This window comes from Planococcus citri, chromosome 2, assembly GCF_950023065.1.
Source record: "Planococcus citri chromosome 2, ihPlaCitr1.1, whole genome shotgun sequence".
Taxonomy (NCBI): domain Eukaryota; kingdom Metazoa; phylum Arthropoda; class Insecta; order Hemiptera; family Pseudococcidae; genus Planococcus; species Planococcus citri.
In genome coordinates, this window is record NC_088678.1 from 65,600,151 (window position 1) to 65,623,586 (window position 23,436).

The window sequence follows — 23,436 nt, forward strand, 5'->3', positions numbered from 1 at the left end:
AGTTCTGGACTTGGCACCCAAATATGCAGCATTTCTCAACTCCATCTCCAACGTTTTGTTTACCTCATCTGGCATCGTGACCCCAACATTGGTAGGATTTGTGGTGACCACTCACGTAAGTTCATATTCATTCATGATGACGACTCGTATATTAAATTCGTTGGGCAATTAGGTATACCTACTTGCGATGTGCATATTTTCAATTTATATTTCATTTTTTACAGAGTAAAGCACAATGGGATATTTGCTTCATCATGTTCGGCAGCATTAATCTACTTGTGGGCCTAATTTTCTTACATTACGGGTCTGGGGAACTTCAACCATGGGCCAACTATACTGGAAAACGTTCACGTGTCGAGGATATCAGAAGAACTCATTGAAATTTATGACGTTAAAAATAAACTGTACAATCGGTTTTACAATTTTTTTTTGTAATAATTTCTAATTAAATTTTATCGGAACCTGTTCAAAGAGAATCAATTACGAGTACATTACCTATATCACGAGTACTTACTTCTACAAGTGTAGTTAAACTATATTTAGCATGGAACATTTTATTCAGCTTTAATATGGTTACCTACTTATATATCTAAGTAGGCAATTACCTACCTACAAATAAATTTCACGCAAGAATTAAATTATAACATTAGCAAACTACGTGTAGGTATCTCGATAATTACCGATAATCCCACAAAGTGGTGTGTATTCTTATCAAAAACCATAAACCAATTACTCCGAGTTCGAGGTCAAGTACTCGATGAAAAGACCGAAAAACAAGACACTATTACGAACAGTGCATCTACATCGTACTCAGCGCAATCAACGAGTTTCTAGCCCAACACAAAAAAAAAGTGTTCAAAATGAAGATGAAATCTTCCAGATGCAAATTTCCTAAAAGATATGTGATCGTTCTCTTGGTACTGATCGGATACGTGAATATGTTTTATTTGCATACAAATTTGGGTATGGCTGTCGTGGAAATGACCACATTGAAGAACGTCACTCTTGAAGATGGTTCAACTCAATTGGTAAGTCGATATCTGAAAATACAAATCCTATCTTTTCAATTTATTAGTTCAATTCAAATATTCCTTCACTCGTGCCCTAATAAATAACGTAACAGAAAGCAGATTTCAACTGGAACTCTAAAGAGAAAGGAATCATATTGAGCACCTTCTCATATGGCCGATTACTCAGCCCCATAGGAGGACTCCTATCAGGCAGATTCGGTGGAAGTACAATTTATGGTATTGGGATCTTGATTACAGCTTCGGTGACCTTTTTCAGTCCCATTTTCTTGTACACACATTTCAACTTATTCGTCGCAACCAACGTAATACTCGGAGCTTTCGAAGTAGGTACCTATAAAATTCCATTCATTTGATTTTTCAAACTATCATACCTAATTATGCTGAGCTAATCATTATTAAAAACGATCAGAATGGTATTTTAAAAATACATAGGCTTTCTCGTATGCCAGCGTCACTCAGATTTTCTCACGTTGGGCTCCCCCTGATGAACGTACCAAGTTTGTGTCATTTAGCATAATTGGTATGTATTTTGGATCTGTGGTATCTTTCTTGGTTTCTGGATGGATATTGAAAACCTGGGGATGGGAGAGGCTGTTTTATTTCAGTGGTGAGTACCTAAGTTGAAGTTATTCAGAATAAATGATATGGCTAAAAATAAAAAATGAAACAAGTTTTTACATCACTTTGAGAAAAGAAATCCTTATTTTTTTCATTTTTTCATTTCCCTGCTTTATTTTTTTTTAGGGACAACCTCCTTCATTTGGTTCTGGGTCTGGTTCTTCATCGTCAAAAATGACCCATCAGAAGACAAAAACATCAGCGAAGCAGAACGACGATACATTCAAGAGAAAGTAGGCAGCACCTACGGCCAAGAAAAGGTAAATGCAGCCTTGCAAGAATTTGATACCACAATAATCAGCATCAAATTACTCAAATGAGCAATTTTGCTTCCAGCTTGTGTATCCATGGAGACGTATATTGACCTGTATGCCATTCTGGGTCGGTTGTTTGGCTAAATTCTCAGTAGGATGTGGCTACACATTCACAGCTATCTATTTACCTCAATACATAAAAGGTTGAAATCTGAAATCATAAAATTGCAATATCTATTAGCGTCTATCAATTCGAATTTTTCCCACAATTTGATTCATATTTTCAGACACCAACGACATAGATATCAAACAAATAGGATACATATCGATGATACCTCAAATCTGCGCTATAATTTCCACTCCTCTCAACGGTTTGCTCGGCGATTACATCAAGTCTCATAAGATCTTATCTATTACAAATGTCAGGCAAGCATTTTCATCAAGATTTGTCAACATTTTAGGTAGATTTGAGGAGCCTAATTTCTATCACGTTTTTCAGGTACATAAACTTTACACCAGCATAGGTCTATTCACCGGCGCCATTGTTTACGTGATGGTAGCTGTTTGGCCGAATTTCACCGCTAATATGGTAGCGATATCTCTATTCCAGTTTTTGAGCACATTTGCGATGACAGACATTTTGTAAGTAAATTGTAAATATGTCTAAATTTTGTCTACGGATAGATCTTTGGTGATAATTTGTATTCTAAGTTTTCGCTCTCAATTTCAGAGTACTGTTCCTCGATCTAGCTCCAAAATACGCCTCATTTTTGAACTCCATAGCGAATATATTTTTCACCAGTTCGGGTATTATTACACCTGTACTCGTTGGGTTCGTCGTCACTTCTCACGTAAGCCATCAACAATGTCAATTTGTAGAGCTCTATTCATACGAAACGTACCTACCTAATTTCTATACTTTTTGTATTTTTCCAGAGCGTGTTTCAATGGAATATTTGTTTCATGACGTTAAGCAGCGTGTATCTTTGCACTGGATTAATATACTTGAAATTTGGATCTGGTAAACTTCGATCGTGGGCTAATTACACCCCCAATGAGCAGAAAACCAATCAGCAGGGAAACGAAAGTGGAACGCAATCTCAGTGAATGAATTGTACCGAGTTGAATTTTTCAGAATCAATTATCGCTCAATATTATGGAACTGAATTCAATGGAAAAATATTATTAGTATTTTCAAGGAAAATTCTCTTTTAGGGCAACATATGATTTCCCAAAAATCGTACCAATGTGATATGTGATACAGAAAACAGCGCTTATATTATAAGATAAAAATAAAGATGTGAACCAATTTTCAATCTCGTAATTCAGCAACTCAAAAATATGGCAATTTCGTTTCAAAGCCTTCAAAGGACAAACTGATGAAACGCATAGGTTTAGGTAGATATAGGTACTCAACTGATACCTAGTAACAAATGATCAATTCGAATAACGAAATATAGGCTAAATAAACTCAACAGCCACATGAAAAAAAAGGGCGGAGGAGTCTCAACTTCATGGAAAATTTAAAAAATGATGGATATTACGTTTTTTGCTTGAAACTTGATAATGAAAATATGTTAAAGAGGAACTCTATTGGAATTTTTCCAAATTTACAAAAATCTGACAAAATGTTGAAAAGTCATCTTTGAGAGTTTGACCTAATCTCATGGAATTCGTTGATTTTTTTCAAGTTTTCAAATTGATACAGAAAAGTTCTTTCAATGTAACTCGAAGTTGGCCCGAAAAAGTTGAGGAATATCAAATTTGGGAAAGTTTGGAAAAAATTGTGTTAGCTGGGAGTGAGGGAAAATTAAAGAATTACCAAAAACCATGAATTTTCACAAGGTAGAGAGTAGAAAAATCAACTTTTTCACATCAAAAATAATGTTGTCTAGCTTGACATTTTCCAAAACAAAAAAACAATGGAATAAGTAACTTCAATGCATTCCAATGAAAACTGCCAGAAGTCCCCAACTTCTGCTAAAATATCAATGAAGGTCTTATTTCTCGCCAAAAATTCGAATAATTTTGTCAAAACTGATTGATTAACTATTTTTGAAAAAAAATATAAAAATCACGTCCTGAAAAAAAAATGAGAATTGTGAATTTTCGAAGGCTTTTGCCCTCGCCTTACTCGAGCCCTATTCGCATTTTTAAAAATATTAAAGCTAAAGCCATAAAAACCAACTTTTTGCATCATCAAAAACTCAAGAATGATATCATTCTACGTTATCGAATTATGAATTTTTCACAGCTTTTGCTCACGTTTCGCTCACAGACTAGATCATTTTCCTTTTTTCTTTCACTGACCAAAGTTGAAAAGTTGAAAAATTGACATTCTCACACTGAAAATAATTAAGTTTTAATTTTGAAAAATTATCAATTTTCGAAAGTTTTTTACTTCGCTTTGTTCGGTTTTCATTCCTATCTTTCAAAATAATTATTATAATTTCCTGAAAACTATTGTGAAAATTTTCCATTTATGTTGAAGCAATGAAAATCAACTTTTTGCGTCACTTACTCGTATTTTACTTTTCGAATAATCAATTTTTTCAAAGAGTTTGCTCTCGCTTCGCTCGGGCAGATTTAAATTCTATACAGTACCTACAATTTTTTAAACATTTTCACTTCAGAAATTCAAAAAAAAAAAAAGATTGAAATAAGGTGCAAAATTTCATTCAAAAATACCAAAAAGCACAAAATTTTGACGAACATACTTATGCACAAATATCCCGAAAACATGTTTGAAATAACTCAACGAAGTCTCAGCACAGGGTTAATAAAATCCAACGATACCCACCACAGCAAATCGGAATTTCATTTAAAAAAAAAAAAAAAAAACAAGTGAAAATATTACTAACGAAATGTTTACGAGTTTAGAAAGGATAACTAGTATCTATATTCTATACCAACGAAATACCTGTCTGTAGCCAAAATTCACAACAAAACTGTTCAAGTCCATAAGATCACAAAGAAATACCTCGAGTTCACCATTCGCGAAATACCACTTCAAAAAAAAAAAAAACAACGAAAGTAGAAATACACTGAAAAAAAATTCAGGTAAAAATTCAAACAAATCACAAGATTTATAAGTACAAAACACAAAAGTTCATAATAAATTTTGAAAAAAAAAAAAAAATTCACAACAGAAACGATCATAACATAAGAAACGAAAATTCAAGTAATTAAATGTTTAAGATAAAGATAGGTACACGTAAAGTAGTACCTAACTAATAACAGCACTCACGAACACCAACCAACTGTATCTTACACTTAAAGGATCAACACAGAATGAACTCATCGTTAAAACCAAAACAACACGTACCTCGTACCTCTTGAAAAATCTAACAGCAAAGGTCTAAGGAATGTTAATAAAATCACACATCTGTGGCCTTGACTATTGCTTCTTTCCTAATTCTTGAAGAGAAATATGTACATCGGTACAAACGACCAAAAAAAATACACCCTCAACAATCAACAAGCATTCAAATCTCAGTTTTATGACCATTATACGTTTTAGAGTTCGGCAAGTTTACAATTACAAAAGGCAAGCATCCGCTTCACACGTTTCTTTTAAATGCTAAATTCTCGAATTTAAAAACAATAAAATGTCGCAGCTGCAAGTTTATAGTGTATCGATACCACGTACATCACACATCTCTCACATAATTATGTTGTTTTAAAATTTCATCAACAGCTAGAAGTCACAGGACTTCAAGCACGTTCCATGCAGATACAAAAAAAAATAAATAAAAAAAAATAAATAAACGAACCCTTCTCACTGGTAACCCTTCGTTTTCGTGTACCTATACCTATTTTTATAATATTACCACTTTTATTATGTTCGTGCATTAAAAATGTGGTTTTATTTGTCAGATTCAATTCAAGCCACATGCTTTTAAATGTGCATATCTACGTAATCTTTCAGGCAAAATCGAAAATATTTTATTCTCTATCTGAATTTGATTCTCAAATGCCAAAAGGCTAAAAAAAAATAGGCAAAAAAATAACACCAAAAAATTGCGAATTTTTGATTTTTGATTTCAGTAAGTATACCAACTTTGCAATAGGAAAATTCAAATTTTTTGTCAAGAACATTTTAAAAATTTGTTCGAGCCGCATCTGTCTAATTAGCATGAAAAGGAGGGGGTCTGAGTAAAAAGCTTGTGAAATCTGGCTAAAAAAGTTGAGAAAATTTCGGTATCACCCCCCCCCCTCCCTCCTCACCACCACCTTACACGATACATCAATTTCATCACTCCACTGCTCGAAGATTTTTTTTCAAAGTTCTTGAAAGTCAGATGAAATATTGTAAAACCACTATAGAGTTACGTTTCTGGTAATTCATCAAAATTACCATTCATCCACGAAAATTACCAGAAAATTACCAAAAATTAGTAGGTAATTTAACGACTTGATTCTCGCGATCTCAAATACTTCAACCCACAGGAAACGAAATGTAGAAAAATCCATAGAAATGACACTGTCAAGTGTTCGGCGACAATGTATAACATCGTCGCTCTGTCTAACGGTGCTTTAGCAGTGAAATGTGTGAACTCAGCAAAAATTCTGAGTCCGCAGATTTTACCTACGAGTTTATCGGACATTTTTCCATTACACGTAAGTACGTGTGAATTACGTGTGTGAATGTTTCAGTTGGTAGTTTTCGGTTCTGACGAAAGGGTCTGATTATATTACGTATTTTCATGTTCGTGAGTGCACGTGCAGTCTGGCTATTTTTTCGTCTTGGTCGATGATATGAAATTTTTTGATGTGAATCTGTGTTATTAGTCGAATGCTTATCAATTTTTTCGAACAGTGGTAATATTTATATTTTTTTGGAAGAGTTTCGCAACTCCACACTACGTACCTACCTAGTAAATTACCACAGATTACCGCGGTAATTCGTCGAAGATTACCAGCAATTTACCAAAAATTACAAATTTGCGTACTTACCAAAGATTACCATTAGGTACATCACAATTAATTAAGTAACGATAGTTTACGAAAAATTTACTTTTAATTTACGAAGAATTACGTATCATTTACAAAAAATTACTAGCAATTCAAAATTTGTGGTAATTTACGAAAAATTATCAACAATTTTGTAAAATTAGGTAGGTCTAGCGTGGGATAATGATGCATAATGAACAACTCAACTACATATTTTTTTTTCAAGTTTTCAAAAGCCATATAACGTGGATCAGCGATTGCTTTTCAATCCTTAATTGCGCAAGTGATGAACGAAATTTCATTTTAATCGACCAGGTAGTGATTACTTCTGATAGGTGCTGTTTTCGTGAGCTATTTTGAAAGAATGAGGTAATCCCACATAAACCATTATCTCTCTCTTGGCTGCTATCAAACACCTGATATATCAACTTTAAGAATTTGAAGTACCTACCTACATACACGAATAACAAATGTATTCAGTGGCAAGGTCGACAGTCGACACAAATTGTTATGGTTTCAATTACTTAATTATTAACTTATCCACAGGTTCGCAAAAATGAAGATTTCAGAATTCAAGATTCCTAAAAGATACATAATCGTGACGATGGTTTTTATCGGGTATGCGAATATGTTTTATTTACATTCTAACTTGGGTATGGCTGTAGTGGAAATGACTTCGGTGAAAAATATCAATCTTCAAAACGGAACCATTGACAAGGTTTAATAAACATGAGTATTATCTATCGATATTCGATATAAGTCTCAATTGTACTTATTATTCGTTTTTTTTTCTCGAAGCAATCAAAGAACACGATATAGGTACCCAACTATAAGTAATACAGTTTAATTTGTTTTATCATTTTCACCACAGAGAGCCGATTTCAATTGGAGCTCGCACCAGAAAGGAATCATACTGAGCAGTTTTTCCTACGGTCGGTTATTCAGTCCAATAGGAGGCCTTCTAGCCGGAAAATTTGGAGGAAGCACGATTTACAGTATTGGTATTCTGGTAACATCACTGGTCACTTTCTTCACTCCAGTTTTTTTAAACATTCATTTCAACGTATTCGTTATCACTAATGTGATCCTTGGAGCATTCGAAGTGAGTTGTAATAGATGCATTTCTTTCAAACTTGAGATTTGGGACCCACAAAATGCAAAAGAATAACTAGAAATGTGATATGTATGTACTTACATTAGGCTTTTTCGTACGCAAGCGTCACGCAAATATTCTCACGTTGGGCACCTCCTGATGAGCGAGCCAAGTTCGTATCTTTTAGTGTGGTTGGAGCAAATCTTGGATCTGGGATATCTTTCATCATTTCTGGATGGATATTGAGCTTTTCGAATTGGGAAGCACTGTTTTACATCAGTGGTAAGGATTAGACTACCTACTCTACATACAAGTTTTAGGACCAGTGGCCCATTTTATAAGCAGGAAGAATTGCTTGGCTAAGTTGGCGAATTTCTTTTCAACCTTTCTAGCAAACGAATGAATGAATTTTATATTTTAAAAAAAATTATAAATGAGCATTTTGAGATCCAATCTCTTGATTCATTGACAAAAATCCACTTTCAAAAATTCTATCACGTCTGGGAAAATAGCATCGAATTTCATTACCTACTGTTAGCTAAGCAATTCCTAAGTAACTTTAATAAATAATATGGCTCTGGGACTATATTAAATGACTCAAATGGCGAAATCATGTCATTTAGGAGCAGCTTCATTCGCATGGTATTGGATTTGGATATTTGTGGTTAAAAATGACCCCTCAGAAGATAATCGAATGAACGAACAGGAGAAAAACTTCATCAAAGAAACGATCAACTGTGACTACAATAACGAAAAAGTACGCCATCATTCGAATTCCTAATTTAAAGTGGTTTCCAAGTTCAAATTTATTCTAACCCACGCGTAAATTTCTTGTAGATAGCTTATCCGTGGAAAAAAATTCTGACTTGTATGCCATTCTGGGTAGCTTGCTTGATAAAATTTTCCATCGGATCTTATCAAACTATCACGTACTTGTATGTACCACAATATCTCAAAGGTATCGTATTTTCATAATTAGTTAATTGAATATCACAAGCAAGGACGAAACTAATGGAAGGGGTGGGGGGAGGTACAACCCTAAAATTTGCCAACTGATATGAGAAAAAAATACCAATTTTGCAGAATAAAATTAAAGATGAGAAAACAATTCTGGCAGTAGAAATTATACGTAGGTTCCTTATAGACTATATCATGACTTATGAAAAATTTTTTCGTTTTCCCTGCTCAGTTTTTAGAAGCCTCAAACGTGGAATTTTTCATTATGTAAAAGAGAAACAAATTAGCCCGAGCGTAGTGAGTGAAAAATATTTCAAAAAATTTGTATTTTTATCAATGAAAACACATGGTTTTTCATGTGAAGAGTTCGATTTTCTCAGTTACCAAATTTATATTATTTTTAAACTTCCAAGATTGAAAAAAAAAACAAACAGGCTCGAACAAGCTGAAAGCAAAAGCTTTCGAAAATTCGTATTTTGATGGGTGAAAGAGCTTTGTTTTTTCTATGCGAGGGGTTTGATTTTTTGGTTTCAAAATTTTAGAATTTTAATGATGTGTGTATGTGTAAATCAAGTTCCAAAAAAGTCAACAAAAATGCTTCTTTATCAAGTCTGAAATTTTTAAAAAATTGTCAGCATTGCCAAAATTTGCATATTTTTTCAAAATTTGATAACTGGGAGGGGGGTCCACCCCACCCTCATCTTATTTTCGTCCCTGCTCACACGGGTATTTTTACATCTTATCAATTTCAATTAAGCTGAAGGCTCACTGCTCACTGAAAAAGAGCATGTCATTCATATGTATCTTAGAACCAAATTTTGAGCTGCCGAAGTTCATTTTTCGATTTTTGGTGAATTTTTGAAAATAGCAAACATATTCTGATGGTATAATTTCAAATAAAAAAGCACAACTTTAGCAGGATATTTTTCGAACAATTTGCGACTTCTTGGGGGGGGGGGGCTGGGGGAAGGAGAAGAAGACGTCAATATTTTACATGTCAATTATTTGATTTTTTCGGGGTGGAGAGAGGGGGAGAATTCAAAGCAAACTTTGCAGCTGAAAATTTAATCCTGTCATAATTCAGTATCCATCTGGGTCAAAAACCAAGTCTTACTTAAGTATGGTCAAGTTGGACTGTTTTTCAAGTTTCTGAGTCCATCCATATGGACAGATGGAATCTTGGCGTTTGCTAGTTTTTTTTTCTGAGTTTAATTAACTCGTAAAGGCTGTTGAATAATTCGAAATGACGACTGAAAAAGTGCATTTTTTTTATGTTGGAAAATCATCTTTAAAAAATCTAAAACCGTCAATTTTTGCAACAAGTTGCTCAAAATTCCTTCTATACCTTAAAGTTGATCTCCTGAATCGATTTCTGCCATTTTCGTTACGATTTGGAGCCTCCAGCAATTTCAAATCGCTCCAGTTTGAAAATCTTAATGGATGGAAGAAGTTTAGAATAACATTAAATCTTAATATATTTCACAATGGATATTTTATTCATCGGGGTGTTATCTATAATTATTCTAGATACCAACAACATAGATATCAAAAAAATTGGCTTCATTTCCATGATACCGCAAATTTGCGCAGTTATTTCAGCTCCACTCAGCGGATTAATTGGAGATTACATAAGATCGCATAAACTTCTTTCTATTACAAACGTGAGTCTTTCTCAAGAAATTTCACCTTCGTCTCATTCTACTCAACTCATAAAAATACGTACTTATGTTATCTGCAGATTCACAAGCTGTTTATGAGTATTGGCACATTTAGCAGCGTACTTGGCCTGATGTCCTTAGTTTTATGGTCCAACTTGACGGCAGCAATAGTTGCCCTTTCAGTAATACAATTTTGCGGTACCTTTACCATTACGTCCGTTTTGTAAGTACATAGCATAATAAATTTTAGGTAGCCTATTTACAAATTAAGATGAATAATATCTCACAATCATACGAATTCACATCACTTTTTGCCGAAAAATTTCAATATTTCAGAATTTTATTTCTCGATTTTACACCGAAGTACGCGTCGTTTTTGAATTCTGTAGCTAATGTGTTTTACACCGGTTCATTAATACTTACTCCGATTTTATTTGGATTCATTGTCACTTCTCAGGTACGTTAGCATCAGTCATATCTTTGTGTATTTTTTTGAGAATTGATCGTTCATAAAAATTCTCATGTATTGTATTTTTAGAGCCTCTACCAATGGAACATTTGCTTCGTAACTTTAAGCTGCGAATGCTTAATCATTGGAATCCTCTACTTAATATTCGGATCTGGAGAGCAGCGATCCTGGGCTAACTACAATCCTAAGAAAAAAGATCCGATAGAACAGTCAAAAGAAGAGAATTCGTGAGATTGCTATCCAGGTGTCGACTGCGTCTATTGGGGCCCCCTGGAGCTTGCATCAAATGGTGCCCTCAAAATTGTATCCCCTTCCCCTTAAAAACCATCCTCGTCCTGAGTGATTTTTTGTTTCTGTATTATTATTCAATTTTGCAAAAATTTGTCAACCTGACATGAACAAAATTGGAGGTGTTTTTTGAAAGGGGAGGGGGGGAGAAGACTGACGAGTTTTTAAAGTTGAATAAAAAATTAAATGACAATCTTGTCAATTGATATAATTTGCATTAGGGCTTATAAGAAATTGCTATTTTCTCTTTTAAGTAAATTTATGGAAGTTTCAGATATGTTTTTTTCTTGGTTTAGAAAAAAGATGAAAATTTACCCGAACAAATCGAGGGCAAACGCCTTCAAAAATTCGTACTTCGAGAAGCAAAAAAAAAAACAAGTAATTTGGCATTCTACACGTAAGAAAAGGGTCAACATTGTCACAAAACTCGTTTTAAGAAAAAAGTGTTTCAAGTTTTTCATGTGACTTTTTCCTTGTTATATTTTTATTTTCTTTCAACATAAAATTCAAGATCGCACCAAATAAAGTTGAGTGTTTTTCCTTTTTGGGGGGGAGGGGGAGGGGGAGGGAAGGTGTTGGGGTGAAAGAGGTGAGAGGAGTGGGGTGAGGGGTTGGAGAGGGCGGAGAAACAACGAACAAAACTTGAGGAGGTAAAAAATTCCTCTTGGTAACAACTGTTCAGCATTTTTATTTTTTGTTGGATGCCTGATTTTGATATTGGTAGGTATTTTATAAAAAATTATATAATTTTTCAAAATTTTCACATTTTTATCCTTCTTATTGTAAATAAGTATACTTAGATTTTTTGAAAAAAATTTCGCGTTTTAGTGAGAAACGGATAGAATCAAACTTGTAGAGCAAAAACTTTCATACAGGTGCTTGCATCCTGTTTTTCAACCCTTAAAAGCAAAAAGATGAACAAAATCTCATTCCAATTGGCAACGACACGATGCCGACGTTGATTGAGCAGGTACTTTTGATAATTTCGTCTTAAGCTACGTACTTTGAAAGAGTTATTTTTATGTACCTGTACCTACCACAGATCTGCCACTCACACATAAATGACATTATCCATTATCTGTCTCTTAGTTATACTATCTTACACCTGTTATAGTCAGTTCATACTTGTACCTACTTCAAAAATTCGATATTCGTAAAAGAATCATATAGGTATTGATTCAGTTGTAAATCGTAATCCCATTCTAATATAAACTCAAAGTTCGGTACCAAAACGAAAATGATACTACCGAATAAGTTTAAGATTCCGAGAAGATACCTTGTCGTGGTGATGATATTTATTGGGTATGCAAATATGCTTTATTTACATTCTAATTTGGGTATGGCTGTAGTAGAGATGACCTCGGTGAGAAAAATCACCCTACAAAATGGCACCATTGAAAAGGTTGGTAAGAATTATTTTTCATTATCATTATTATCATCACTTACAAAAACCTGCATTCCATAATTTCAATTCCTAAAAAAAATTTTTTCACAATTATTATTGAATTTCATTCTGATAATTTCACATTTGAAGAGAGTTGATTTCAAATGGACATCACACGAGAAAGGCATGATACTGAGCAGTTTTTCCTACGGTCGTTTGTTCAGCCCAATAGGAGGTCTTCTGGCGGGAAAATTTGGAGGAAGTACGATTTACAGTCTTGGAATCCTGGTAACGTCACTGGTCACTTTTTTTAGTCCGGTTTTCTTACATATTCACTTCAACGTATTCTTCATCGCTAACTTAATCCTAGGAGCATTTGAAGTGAGAAATACTCCTCTTTAAACTAACAATAATTATTAGTGGTTCGTAAAATACTTATTTCGAAATAAAATCAAAATCTGTGCAATTAATTAGACGTTCTCGTACGCAAGCATCACACAAATATTCTCACGCTGGGCTCCTCCTGATGAGCGGACCAAATTCGTGTCATTCAGCGCCATTGGAGCGAATTTGGGATCTGCAGTGGCTTTTATAATTTCTGGATGGATATTGATCTCTTGGAATTGGGAAGCGCTGTTTTATTTCAGCGGTAAGCGAGATAAGTTATCACGTGACATCTTGGAAATTGTTTTGAATGACGAAATACATAAGTAGGCTTATATGATTAACAGGAGCAGTTTCATTCGTATGGTATTGGATTTGGATTTTTGTGGTTGAAAATGATCCTGCAGACGATAATCGAATTAGTGAAGAAGAGAAAAATTACATCAAAGAAAAAATTAACTGTAACTACGCCGATGAAAAGGTATGCAAAATCTCAATCATATCTCCTATGCCAAGTAAGTAGCCAGATTACATTGATTCTCGCTAAATTCGTTTCATGTATGTACTTAGCTGGTGTATCCTTGGAAAAAAATTCTAACTTGCATTCCATTCTGGATAGCCTGCTTGATAAAATTTTCTTCTGGATCCTATTCGACTATCACATTCATGTACATGCCACAGTACATCAAAGGTAAGTAGTAGGTACTTTGAACCGTATAAATGTTGATTAACTCCGTGGCAAATTTAGTCTGATGGATGAAATTTTATTGCGTATGACCGATTAAGACCCTTTCTTACTCCGAAGCCATTTCTGGATGTTCCCAGTCCTCAAATAAGTGAGAAAACGATTTTTTTTTTACCACAAAGGTAAAAAACAAAAAAATGACGAAAAAATTTGATTGGAAATTTCCAATTTCTGCGGCAGAGCTTGTCTAAATAACTCTCATTTTAAGGAAAAAAACTCTTCTGGTCTTCTTAGCAACGTTGGTCTCTCTTTACATGCCCCTTCCTCTCCAAAAAAAATCGAAAAAGCAAAAAAAACTGAATGAAAGTTCGTAAAGATTTTTTTTTCTAATTCTCAATTTTTACTTCAGAATTACAACCTCATCATTTTTTGAAAATTCTACCGAAAATCAAAACCCCCATTTTAAGTTAATCACTAGAGCTGATATTTTTATGCTTTTTGCATATTTTTTATGAACTAGAAAAAGTATATATTTGATAAGATGTCCACGAATCATGAAATTACCCGACCAATGAGCCCAATCTCATTTTGCATAACTATTTTGCAAATTTCAGACCAAATTGCATATTTGATCATACTCGTATTTTAGGAGGAAAACCTGCATAATGCATATTTGAGCACATACCTACTGGTATTTTTTGCATCGGTACCTATTTATTGAAATTTTGCAAAAATTGACATTTTCAAGACCTATTTTGTCCAAAAAATCAAAACACTGCTAAAATTTCATCAAAATTTCTTTTCTCAAAATATTGAAGCATTTCATCATGCTACAGAAATATCTTTCAATTCATTCAATGTGGTATTGTGGTTCTTACGTTAGTAGTACAGTCGGTAAAGCACTTTATGGGGGTAAACCCGAACAAAATTGCCACAAAAGATTTTTTTGCTTCAAAATGTCTAGGATGGTGTCCTAAACAACATATCCGGAGCCGCCCCCGATCCACCAGGTGCGTCCCCCCCTACGGTGGATTTTATATGACGTCAGATTTTTTGCTACACTCATCTAGCCCTCTCCAGAACGCTTGGCCCCCTCAAATTTGACTATTGTTATAAAGTATAAAATAAGTTTAAAACGCCATTTTGAGAGGTAAATATGAGGGGAGGTGGCTGAAAATTTTTGTGAGGGTACCTCCTAAGAATGTCCACAACATACTGAAAAATTTTCAAAATCGGTTGAAATGGGGCTGAGAAAAGTGTTATTGAAATTTTAGAAAAGGCGGGTTCCTCAAAAAGGGGAGGGGGTGTTGATCTGAAATTTTTCATGCGGAAGTGTCTCAATGGTACTCACCTTCCAAGCTAATATCAACTCGAACGCTTTCGGAGACCATTTCACCCCTCTTAGACGCCTATAGCCTTTATGTATTTTTCAGGAAACCCCCCTTTTTTGAATGGCTGTAGTTCCACCCCCCTTGAACGTACAAGGAAAGTTGATACATCATTAGATCGGAAATTTGACGTAGATTCTTGTATCCAACCTCATTTGTCGCTAAAATGCAACGCGGGGGAGAAAATGGCAAAAAACGTGTTTTGGGGGGCTAAAATCCACCGTAGGGGGGGACGCACCTGGTGGATCGGGGGCGGCTCCGGATATGTTGTTTAGGACACCATCCTAGACATTTTGAAGCAAAAAAATCTTTTATGGCAATTTTGTTCGGGTTCAACCCCTTACCGACTGTACTATAGTGAGAAGAGACGGGTTTTTTGGTGGAAAATCGCAGAATGCATTTAATTTTTCATGTAATTCCTATTTCATGATGAATTTTTTATTATGAAATGACTTGCTTCGCCAGTTTCTTAAAAAGAGAAGTGTATTTTTTGATCACTGCATTCATCTTGTTTTGAATTGACGGTTTTTCACATTTTTAAGCTTGAAAAAATCCTTTTCAAAGGTACCCTACGTCACTGCAACTGAAAGTTTTGCAAATTTTGGGTGAGAAAATTGCAAAAAATATTGCATACTATTATCATATTTCTGCACAAAAATCCCAGCTCTATAATCAGTATAACTTTTTCACGAGAAACCATGCGGAGAGGGTGAGGTAGAATCAGGATTTCAAAAATTTCAACAAATTTTGAAACTGAAAAATGTAGACTACGTTGCTGAAAGTTCAACTTTGAAAATTGAACACAAATGAAAAGCTAGGATTCATCCTAACACATTCTCAGTATAGGTACTCAAATTTATCAATTCCTGCCTCCAACACTGATTTGCCTATTATTCTAGACACCAACGACATAGATATCAAGAAGATTGGCAATTGGCATGATTTCGATGATCCCTCAAATATCTGCAATTATTTCGGCGCCAATCGGCGGACTTGTCGGTGATTACTTGAGATCACATAAAGTTCTCTCTATTACTAATGTAAGTTTCATTTCACTAGAAGCGTAGGTACTCCTCAGAATGTGCGAGGAATATTAATCGAATAATATGTCATACCTACTTTAACACAGCGAAATTTACCTCATTTGATTCGACATCAAAATAATACTTACATGAGCTTTACAGATGCACAAGCTGTTCATAAGTATCGGCACATTTAGCAGCGCAACAGCCTTCGTATTTCTAATTTTATGTCCCAACTTGGTGACCGGAATAGTTGCCATGTCAATAATACAATTTTGCTGTGCCTTTACAGTGACATCCGTTATGTAAGCAAAATTACGTTGTTTTTTTTCTGAGGTTTTCTTTTGTGAACTCTGAATACCTCACAAACGAATGCATGTCAATTGGTCGTTTTATCTACATATCTATTTCAATATTCCAGAGTTGTATTTCTCGATCTTGCACCAAAATACGCCTCGTTTATGAACTCTATAGCAAACGTGTTTTTTACAAGTGCATGGATCATCACTCCGACATTAATTGGATTCGTTGTTACTTCTCATGTACGATATATCCAGATAGACATTCACATCAGTAATTCTTATAATGAGTAATTTTCAAAAATTTATCACTCACTCAATTTATTTTTTTAAATTTCCAGAGTGTATCTCAGTGGAACATTTGCTTCATAATTATAAGCTGCGAATGTTTCATTCTTGGAATATTCTACCTAATATTTGGATCTGGAAAGCAGCAATCCTGGGCTAATCACAGTCCCAACAAGAATGAGTCAATTAGACAATCGATCGAAGAAAAATCGTGAATAAATTTTCAATTTTTCCTTTATATTGTGAAGTGTTTTAAAATTTTTTATCAAGCCATATCATTCAACAAGTAGATAGGTACCTAATAAGACTTTTCTGATACTAAACTGAGAAAAAATGATAAAATTTTCACAGTTTTCAAAATTTTTGGGGCACACAAAGTTTTTTGAATTTTGAGGGACATTCAACATATCCCTATCCGAACAAGATCTTTCGTACCTAAATGCAATTAAAGAATTGTATATCCGTCAAAAAATTCTCGAATTCAAAAAATTTTCCATTTTTAACCGTAATAAACGTTAATCTTTTTAGCCACACTGTGAAGTATGAGTATCTTGAAAATGTTTATTAAAATCCAATACTCAAAAACAAGCTGTAATCACGTATGTCGTACCTACATTGTACAAAATGTTTAATGACAGCTGACACGAACTCGAAAGTAGGTAATTTAAAACATGTAATTTCTTTACAATCAGACAATCAATCTTTCCCTAGTAGGTATACCTTAAATTTTCTACGTACCTTACCTACCTATACATTTGCGCATTGAGTAATCCTACAGAAACCATTATCTCTCTACACTGCTATCCTATCTCACTTCTTTCACGGTATACCTACAAGCGAGTTGATGCCCAGACACTTCAAAAATTCAACATTCATAAAAAAATCATACACAATAAAATATGCCATTCAGTTACAAGGTCGAGTCGACACAAATCGTTCCACTAGATCATTGAAATATCAATGAAAATGATACTTCCACAAATCAAGATCCCAAGAAGATACGTAATAGTGGTGATGATATTTATCGGGTATGCCAATATGTTTTACTTACATTCCAATTTGGCTATGGCTGTGGTGGAGATGACCTCGGTGAAAAAAATCACTCTACAAAATGGCACCATTGAAAAGGTTCAGTAAAAAATATCAGTTTTTAATTAGATATCTTTATCGCGTACATACCTAAATAATGTAGAAATAGACTGAGCCAATCCTGGAATTGATTCCTTCTTGATATTTTTACATCAGAGGGTCGATTTCAACTGGAGCTCCCACGAAAAAGGCATCATTCTGAGCAGTATTTCATACGGTCGTTTGTTCAGCCCTGTAGGAGGTATTTTGGCGGGAAAATTTGGAGGAAGCACTATTTACAGTCTTGGCATTCTGGTTACATCACTGATCACATTCTTTAGTCCGGTTTTCTTACATATTCATTTCAACATATTCATCATCGGTAACATGATCCTAGGAGCATTTGAGGTAAACATTTGTTTTTCAACTACTGCATCGAGGTTCGTAAAATTAGATAAAATAATTTTTAAATTGAGGCAAAGTCCTCGGAAAAAATTTGATCTTTTGAGACTGGGCCATTTTCCCAAAAAAACAGAGGGCCAGAATGAAAAATTCACGTTTTTTTTTCGAAAAATGGCCTCTATGAGGACCTACATTGCCCCATCATGGGCACCTCCGAAGCTAACATTTTTTCGAGTGATTTTTAACTCAAAATGAAAGTTAATTTTCACTTGGTCAAAATCTTACTTTTTTTCGTAACCCCCCCCCCCATGCAATACACAGACGTTTTCATACGCAAGCGTCACGCAAATATTTTCACGCTGGGCTCCTCCCGATGAAAGGACCAAATTCGTGTCATTCAGTGCCATAGGAACGAATCTCGGATCCGCAATATCCTTCATAGTTTCTGGATGGATATTAAACTCTTGGAATTGGGAAGCACTGTTTTACTTCAGCGGTACGTATGAAAGATATCGTTATCGTAGGGTACGAATATCTCAAGAACTAAGTATTATATTTAATTTGCATGAAAATCTCACTTAATAGGAGTAGCCTCATTCGTGTGGTATTGGATTTGGTTACTTGTGGTTAAAAATGATCCTGAAGACGATAATCGAATCAGTGAAGAGGAGAAAAACTACATCAAAGAAAAGGTCAATTGTAACTACACCAATGAAAAGGTAGGTCATACTTATTCTCACAGTCGTGTCATATCACTTACATATTTCGAGTATCAAAATTAAACATGGCATTCTTATCACATTAATTTCATGCAGCTGGCGTATCCATGGAAAAACATTCTGACTTGCATTCCATTTTGGATAACTTGCTTGATAAAATTTTCCGTCGCATCTTATTCAACTATCACATTCATGTACCTGCCTCAATATCTCAAAGGTACATACCTACCTTGAACCATTAACATCCAAACAACTGGTTAGAAAATACATGAATCTAGTCTGACATGGGAGGTATCCCAACTGGCAGAAAATTTTTGAACTAGATAAAGCTGTACCGAAAGAACATACAAAATACATCGCCAGTCAAAATTTGAGGGGCTCAAAGTTCACTTCTTAAATTTTTGGTCAATTTTTGAAAATCAAAAGGACAAAAAAAATAGGAAAAAATCAACATTTCATAAAGTGTACTTGGAAAAGTGAAATTTTGTAGGCACCCTATTTTGAACACTCCAATCAATTATTTTACTCCGCATTCGAAGGGAAATAATATGCCAAAATCATGCAGTAAATAAGTACATGAGTAATGATAATGAATGAATGAATGCAAAAAAAAATGCCACCCTATTTTTTTGATAGGTACGTACGAGCGATGTTAATCAGAATGAAAAGTTGCACATGAGGTAATTTTTTCAGAAACTTTTTCATTCAATTTTTGGTGCTCCAAAAGATGGCCACACTGATTTTCACTATCCATCATCTCTTATCGACTTCTGTTCACATAAAAAATATTTTAAAAATCTCCTGCCATAAGTCCAAAAAGCTCGGCCATTTGAGACGGAATGATCTTACGATGTGCTGAGTTGGTTAGAGATGGTTTCAAGACGTTTTGAAGCCCATGGCAATATTTTGGAAACTCATAATTTTAACGTGTTGTAGTGGGAGAAAATTTTACATTTTCTCCCACCTATACTGGGAGAAAATTATTTATTTTCTGTCGCCTATACTGGGAGAAAATTATACCCGAAAAAACCTCCCACCTATACTGGGAGAAATTTATTTCAGCCACCTATACTGGGAGAAAAATAATCTGTTGCTTAGGCGATGGAATTTTTCTCAGTCGCTTATATGGGAGCTTATTTTTCTGTCCCCTTAAATGACCAACTTTGGTGGCCATTTATGATGTAATCGACCATACCGCGACTATTTTATCTCTACAATTCCAATTGACCAATGGGATTACATCAATTATCGATCTTATACAAATACCTTCGTATTCCCGATGATTTGACCATTAAAAACCCATTAATAATCGAATATCGCCGATGTTACGCGAATATACGCTCGTATTTCCGGTGGTGGCGCCTAGTTTTCCACCACTTCCGCATCGGCGACCAATCAGAAGCGATTATTTTACGAATATCACCGAATACGCTCGATTATGACGCGAATACAACGCCAGCCGCGATTCTTGGCGCCACCGGAAGTCTACGACGCGTGCGCCACTTATCCTTCCCTCTCACCTACCCGATGGTGACTATATAAACCCATGTAAAGTAGCAAAACGCTGCTACTTTATATTATTTTCGGATATGAAAGGTACGCCAACGGATGGTTTCCTCTTAACTTCTACTCGCTCAGTTCAGCCGTCACAGTCCCAGGTAGAAGTGAGGAACCATTCTATCCCCCCCCCCCAAATGCTACTTCTCGCTGGATTAACCTCCTCGCGGTCCCAGGAAGTATGCATAGTCCCTGCTCCTGCCCTTTCCCACCCTTGGCCTTAATCCAATGAAGAGAAACTGGATCCAACTCAAGTCCTGTAAATATGAGATGCTAGAGATGGTGCATTGTCCCTATCATGCCAATAAATACTTCAACAAGAAATGGATATGAGCCTGAGACTCTGTTATTGCCATGGCCATACGTGGTAATTCCTATTCCCTTGGATATAATGGTAATTATTCTGTCCGTCTTGAATTACCATCGAAATATGGCACCGAAGATAGTCGTTTTGGCCCTTTACTTTCCTTTTTTTCCCAAATCACACCCTATTGGATAAGTTTATTGGATAAGTTATTGGATAAGTACCCGGCATTGCGCACCCTGCCATTTATTGGATAAGTTATTGGATAAGTCAAACCCCGGCATTTCGCCCTTTATTGGATAAGTTATTGGATAAGTAAAAAACCCCCAAACCCACTAAAAAGTCCACAAGACAACAACGAAAATCTACAATTTTCTATTTTTTGATTAAATATATTCCCTACATAATTCCATGTCACGAGTTCTTTTATTTATTGACTTTTATCTTCATTGACTTATGGTAATATTGACGAGCAAGTATTCATTACGTCACCGAAGAGTAATAATTCCATCGATACCTGAGGTGTATAGAAATCCTTACAGATGCCCCCACTTAGATACATCATCGTATCTAAGTCCCTCAGAGAAAAATGCTACAAGTTGAATATTCCCAAATATTCATCCAATTCCCAATTTTATTGCTCCAGATCGAGTATTTTGATACTCGATTGAAACAAATATTCCATTTTGAACGTCCATTGATCTTCGAATAATATTAAGAGCATTTCCCCATTGAAGGCATCTGCAATCGTTGCATCCCGTCCCACGTAAATATAAATTAATCTAATATAAACCTTTGGGAGGAACCCCCCTAAGGCCCTCGATACAGACGACCCTGAGAATCCCATTGAGCTAGTCACGAATCGAGCGAGATATCAATTACAATCACTCTAACCACACCATCATAATAGTACCCAAAACAAGGAGAGTGCTTGATAGGATATCCAGTGCCACTAAGTAGGTATAGGTCCAATAGCTCCTTTTAGAGGTCCGGCAGATCCTATATTTATAAAGAAAATCAATCTTCAAAAGTTCATCTCGACCAGGAGGTTGAGGATTTTGAGACTTTTGCAAGAACTTCAAAAACCATAAATCAAAAAATTTAATTTTTTGTTTTATGATTGTTTTTGAAATTTTCTCCCCCCACAGTGTTATTAAAAAATGTCAAAAAATTTTCAAATTTTTAATCATCAAACAGGCAAAATTTCTTTTTTTTCAAAATGAACAGCTTGAAACCATCTCTAATCGACTCGGGATATTTTAATTGGGGCTTAAAATTAAATTTCAGCTTTCTCATTTCGTTGAGTACAATTTTATGAAAATTCCAACTACCAAAAATCTGCTGGAGGCACCAAAAACATTCTGATAGCACAAAACCGTTCTCAATTGATGGTACGGGGGGGGGGTGTTTAAAAATAGAGTGCACATCAAATTTCGTGTTTTTGTAATTCTAGGTCCAAAACTTAATTTTTGAAAAAAAAATGCATTTCTCATAGCCTGAAATTTTGACTGATGATGTAATGTCTGCCTTTTCAGTTTAGCTTCGTCCAATTCAAAATTTTTTTGCCAATTGGGATACTTCCCTTGGCCAGATTAAATTCACTGCAGGTCCCCAAGGGTTGCAGAACGTTCAAGCTTACTCATCAATTTTGACTATCCCTGGTGCTCATGAGTCAATTTCTGCTACTTACCTACTTTGTTAATTCATGCAGAACTACATTATTTTAATCCATCATCATTCTAGATACCAACAACATAGATATCAAACAAATAGGCATCATTTCAATGATTCCGCAAATTTCTGCAATTATTTCAGCGCCAATCGGCGGATTCGTCGGGGATTTTATGAGATCACGAAAGCTTCTCTCTATTACTAACGTAAGTGTGATTTGCGCTCTACAGCACATGTGAAGAACCTTCATCGAATACCTATCCTACCTATACAGCAAAATTCAACCCATTCGACTCGATTTCATAATGCCTTATACAGTAGACTCCCAATTATCCGACTCCGAATTATCCGACTTTCGGGTTATCCGGTACGAATTTATCCGACTTACATTTCGCATTATCCGACCCACCAAGGTCGGATAATCCAAAAAACCCCTAATTTTTGATTTTGGAGTGTAAATAATGATGCAGTATGCAGCATTTTGTATTCTAACGGTGTTATTTTCCTTGAAATTGATCCAACTTATCTCAAAAAATTATAATTTGAGTCAGTATTTCATTGTCTTTTATGTACAAAAGTACATTATTTTTGTTTATTCATCACTTTTTTGATTTTTTGTTCCTGCTTTGAGCCAAAACTTGATTTTCTGAATAAAAAATTGTCTTCTCAAGCTTATGCACTCAATTTCTGCGCTAAAAACATCCATTTCGGATTATCCGACTTTTTTGGTATCCGACCTACCTTACCCCCCCGATTAGGTCGGATAATCGGGAGTCTACTGTACATACTTACATGAGATTTCCAGATTCACAAGCTCTTCATTAGTATTGGCACATTCAGTAGCGCAACAGCCTTCGTGTTTCTAATTTTTTGGCCCAATTTGACTACTGGAATTATTACCATGTCAATAATACAATTTTGCGGCACTTACACCTTGACGTCGG

General features: G+C 35.1%; 3 protein-coding genes and 1 long non-coding RNA gene across 10 annotated transcripts; all 4 read left to right on the forward strand.

Annotated features, from left to right (window-relative positions):
• Positions 1-465, forward strand: LOC135834223 (uncharacterized). The gene is made up of 2 exons (XR_010556616.1): positions 1-115; positions 225-465. It is a non-coding gene; the product is annotated as an uncharacterized LOC135834223 (long non-coding RNA).
• Positions 466-773: 308 nt separating this feature from the next.
• On the forward strand, positions 774-3,212 carry LOC135837110 (vesicular glutamate transporter 2-like). The gene is made up of 9 exons (XM_065352274.1): positions 774-1,028; positions 1,124-1,354; positions 1,464-1,638; positions 1,776-1,909; positions 1,986-2,106; positions 2,191-2,324; positions 2,403-2,545; positions 2,634-2,754; positions 2,840-3,212. The coding sequence occupies exons 1-9, from the start codon at positions 861-863 to the stop codon at positions 3,008-3,010; spliced, it is 1,398 nt and encodes a 465-aa protein (XP_065208346.1). The 5' UTR covers positions 774-860; the 3' UTR covers positions 3,011-3,212.
• Positions 3,213-6,549: 3,337 nt separating this feature from the next.
• On the forward strand, positions 6,550-11,594 carry LOC135837122 (vesicular glutamate transporter 2-like). Of its 3 annotated transcripts, XM_065352293.1 has the most exons (11): positions 6,552-6,724; positions 7,083-7,225; positions 7,403-7,574; positions 7,728-7,958; positions 8,057-8,231; positions 8,573-8,706; positions 8,787-8,907; positions 10,434-10,567; positions 10,645-10,787; positions 10,901-11,021; positions 11,103-11,594. In XM_065352293.1, exons 2-11 carry the CDS (start codon positions 7,221-7,223, stop codon positions 11,262-11,264), a joined length of 1,398 nt encoding a protein of 465 aa, XP_065208365.1. In that variant the 5' UTR covers positions 6,552-6,724; positions 7,083-7,220; the 3' UTR covers positions 11,265-11,594. The 3 variants fall into 3 exon arrangements, with proteins under 3 accessions (XP_065208364.1, XP_065208365.1, XP_065208366.1); XM_065352292.1 differs by lacking the exon at positions 7,083-7,225 and having other exon boundaries at positions 6,550-6,724; XM_065352294.1 differs by lacking the exons at positions 6,552-6,724; positions 7,083-7,225 and adding an exon at positions 6,731-6,875.
• A 317-nt stretch (positions 11,595-11,911) lies between these two features.
• On the forward strand, positions 11,912-23,434 carry LOC135837126 (vesicular glutamate transporter 3-like). 5 transcript variants are annotated; one of them, XM_065352301.1, is made up of 10 exons: positions 11,912-12,041; positions 12,150-12,723; positions 12,856-13,086; positions 13,180-13,354; positions 13,437-13,570; positions 13,660-13,780; positions 16,062-16,202; positions 16,347-16,489; positions 16,606-16,726; positions 16,825-17,009. In XM_065352301.1, exons 2-7 carry the CDS (start codon positions 12,559-12,561, stop codon positions 16,163-16,165), a joined length of 930 nt encoding a protein of 309 aa, XP_065208373.1. In that variant the 5' UTR covers positions 11,912-12,041; positions 12,150-12,558; the 3' UTR covers positions 16,166-16,202; positions 16,347-16,489; positions 16,606-16,726; positions 16,825-17,009. The 5 variants fall into 5 exon arrangements, with proteins under 5 accessions (XP_065208373.1, XP_065208375.1, XP_065208374.1 ...); XM_065352303.1 differs by having other exon boundaries at positions 11,914-12,291; positions 12,671-12,727; XM_065352302.1 differs by having other exon boundaries at positions 11,914-12,291; positions 12,671-12,723.
• The last annotated feature ends 2 nt before the right edge of the window (positions 23,435-23,436 follow it).

What these genes read in the sequence shown, in the direction of transcription:
- LOC135837110 (XM_065352274.1), top strand. Translation starts at nt 861, where the DNA reads ATGAAGATGAAATCTTCCAGATGCAAATTTCCTAAAAGATATGTGATC. An exon ending in GCACCTACGGCCAAGAAAAG is followed by an intron (nt 1,910 to 1,985) that starts GTAAATGCAGCC and finishes TTTTGCTTCCAG; the next exon opens with CTTGTGTATCCATGGAGACG. An exon ending in TTTGCGATGACAGACATTTT is followed by an intron (nt 2,546 to 2,633) that starts GTAAGTAAATTG and finishes TCTCAATTTCAG; the next exon opens with AGTACTGTTCCTCGATCTAG.
- LOC135837122 (XM_065352292.1), top strand. Translation starts at nt 6,699, where the DNA reads ATGCTTATCAATTTTTTCGAACAGTG. An exon ending in TGATCCTTGGAGCATTCGAA is followed by an intron (nt 7,959 to 8,056) that starts GTGAGTTGTAAT and finishes TACTTACATTAG; the next exon opens with GCTTTTTCGTACGCAAGCGT. An exon ending in TTTACCATTACGTCCGTTTT is followed by an intron (nt 10,788 to 10,900) that starts GTAAGTACATAG and finishes TCAATATTTCAG; the next exon opens with AATTTTATTTCTCGATTTTA.
- LOC135837126 (XM_065352299.1), top strand. Translation starts at nt 17,732, where the DNA reads ATGAAAATGATACTTCCACAAATCAAGATCCCAAGAAGATACGTAATA. An exon ending in AAAATGGCACCATTGAAAAG is followed by an intron (nt 17,900 to 18,016) that starts GTTCAGTAAAAA and finishes TTTTTACATCAG; the next exon opens with AGGGTCGATTTCAACTGGAG. An exon ending in GTAACTACACCAATGAAAAG is followed by an intron (nt 18,961 to 19,056) that starts GTAGGTCATACT and finishes AATTTCATGCAG; the next exon opens with CTGGCGTATCCATGGAAAAA.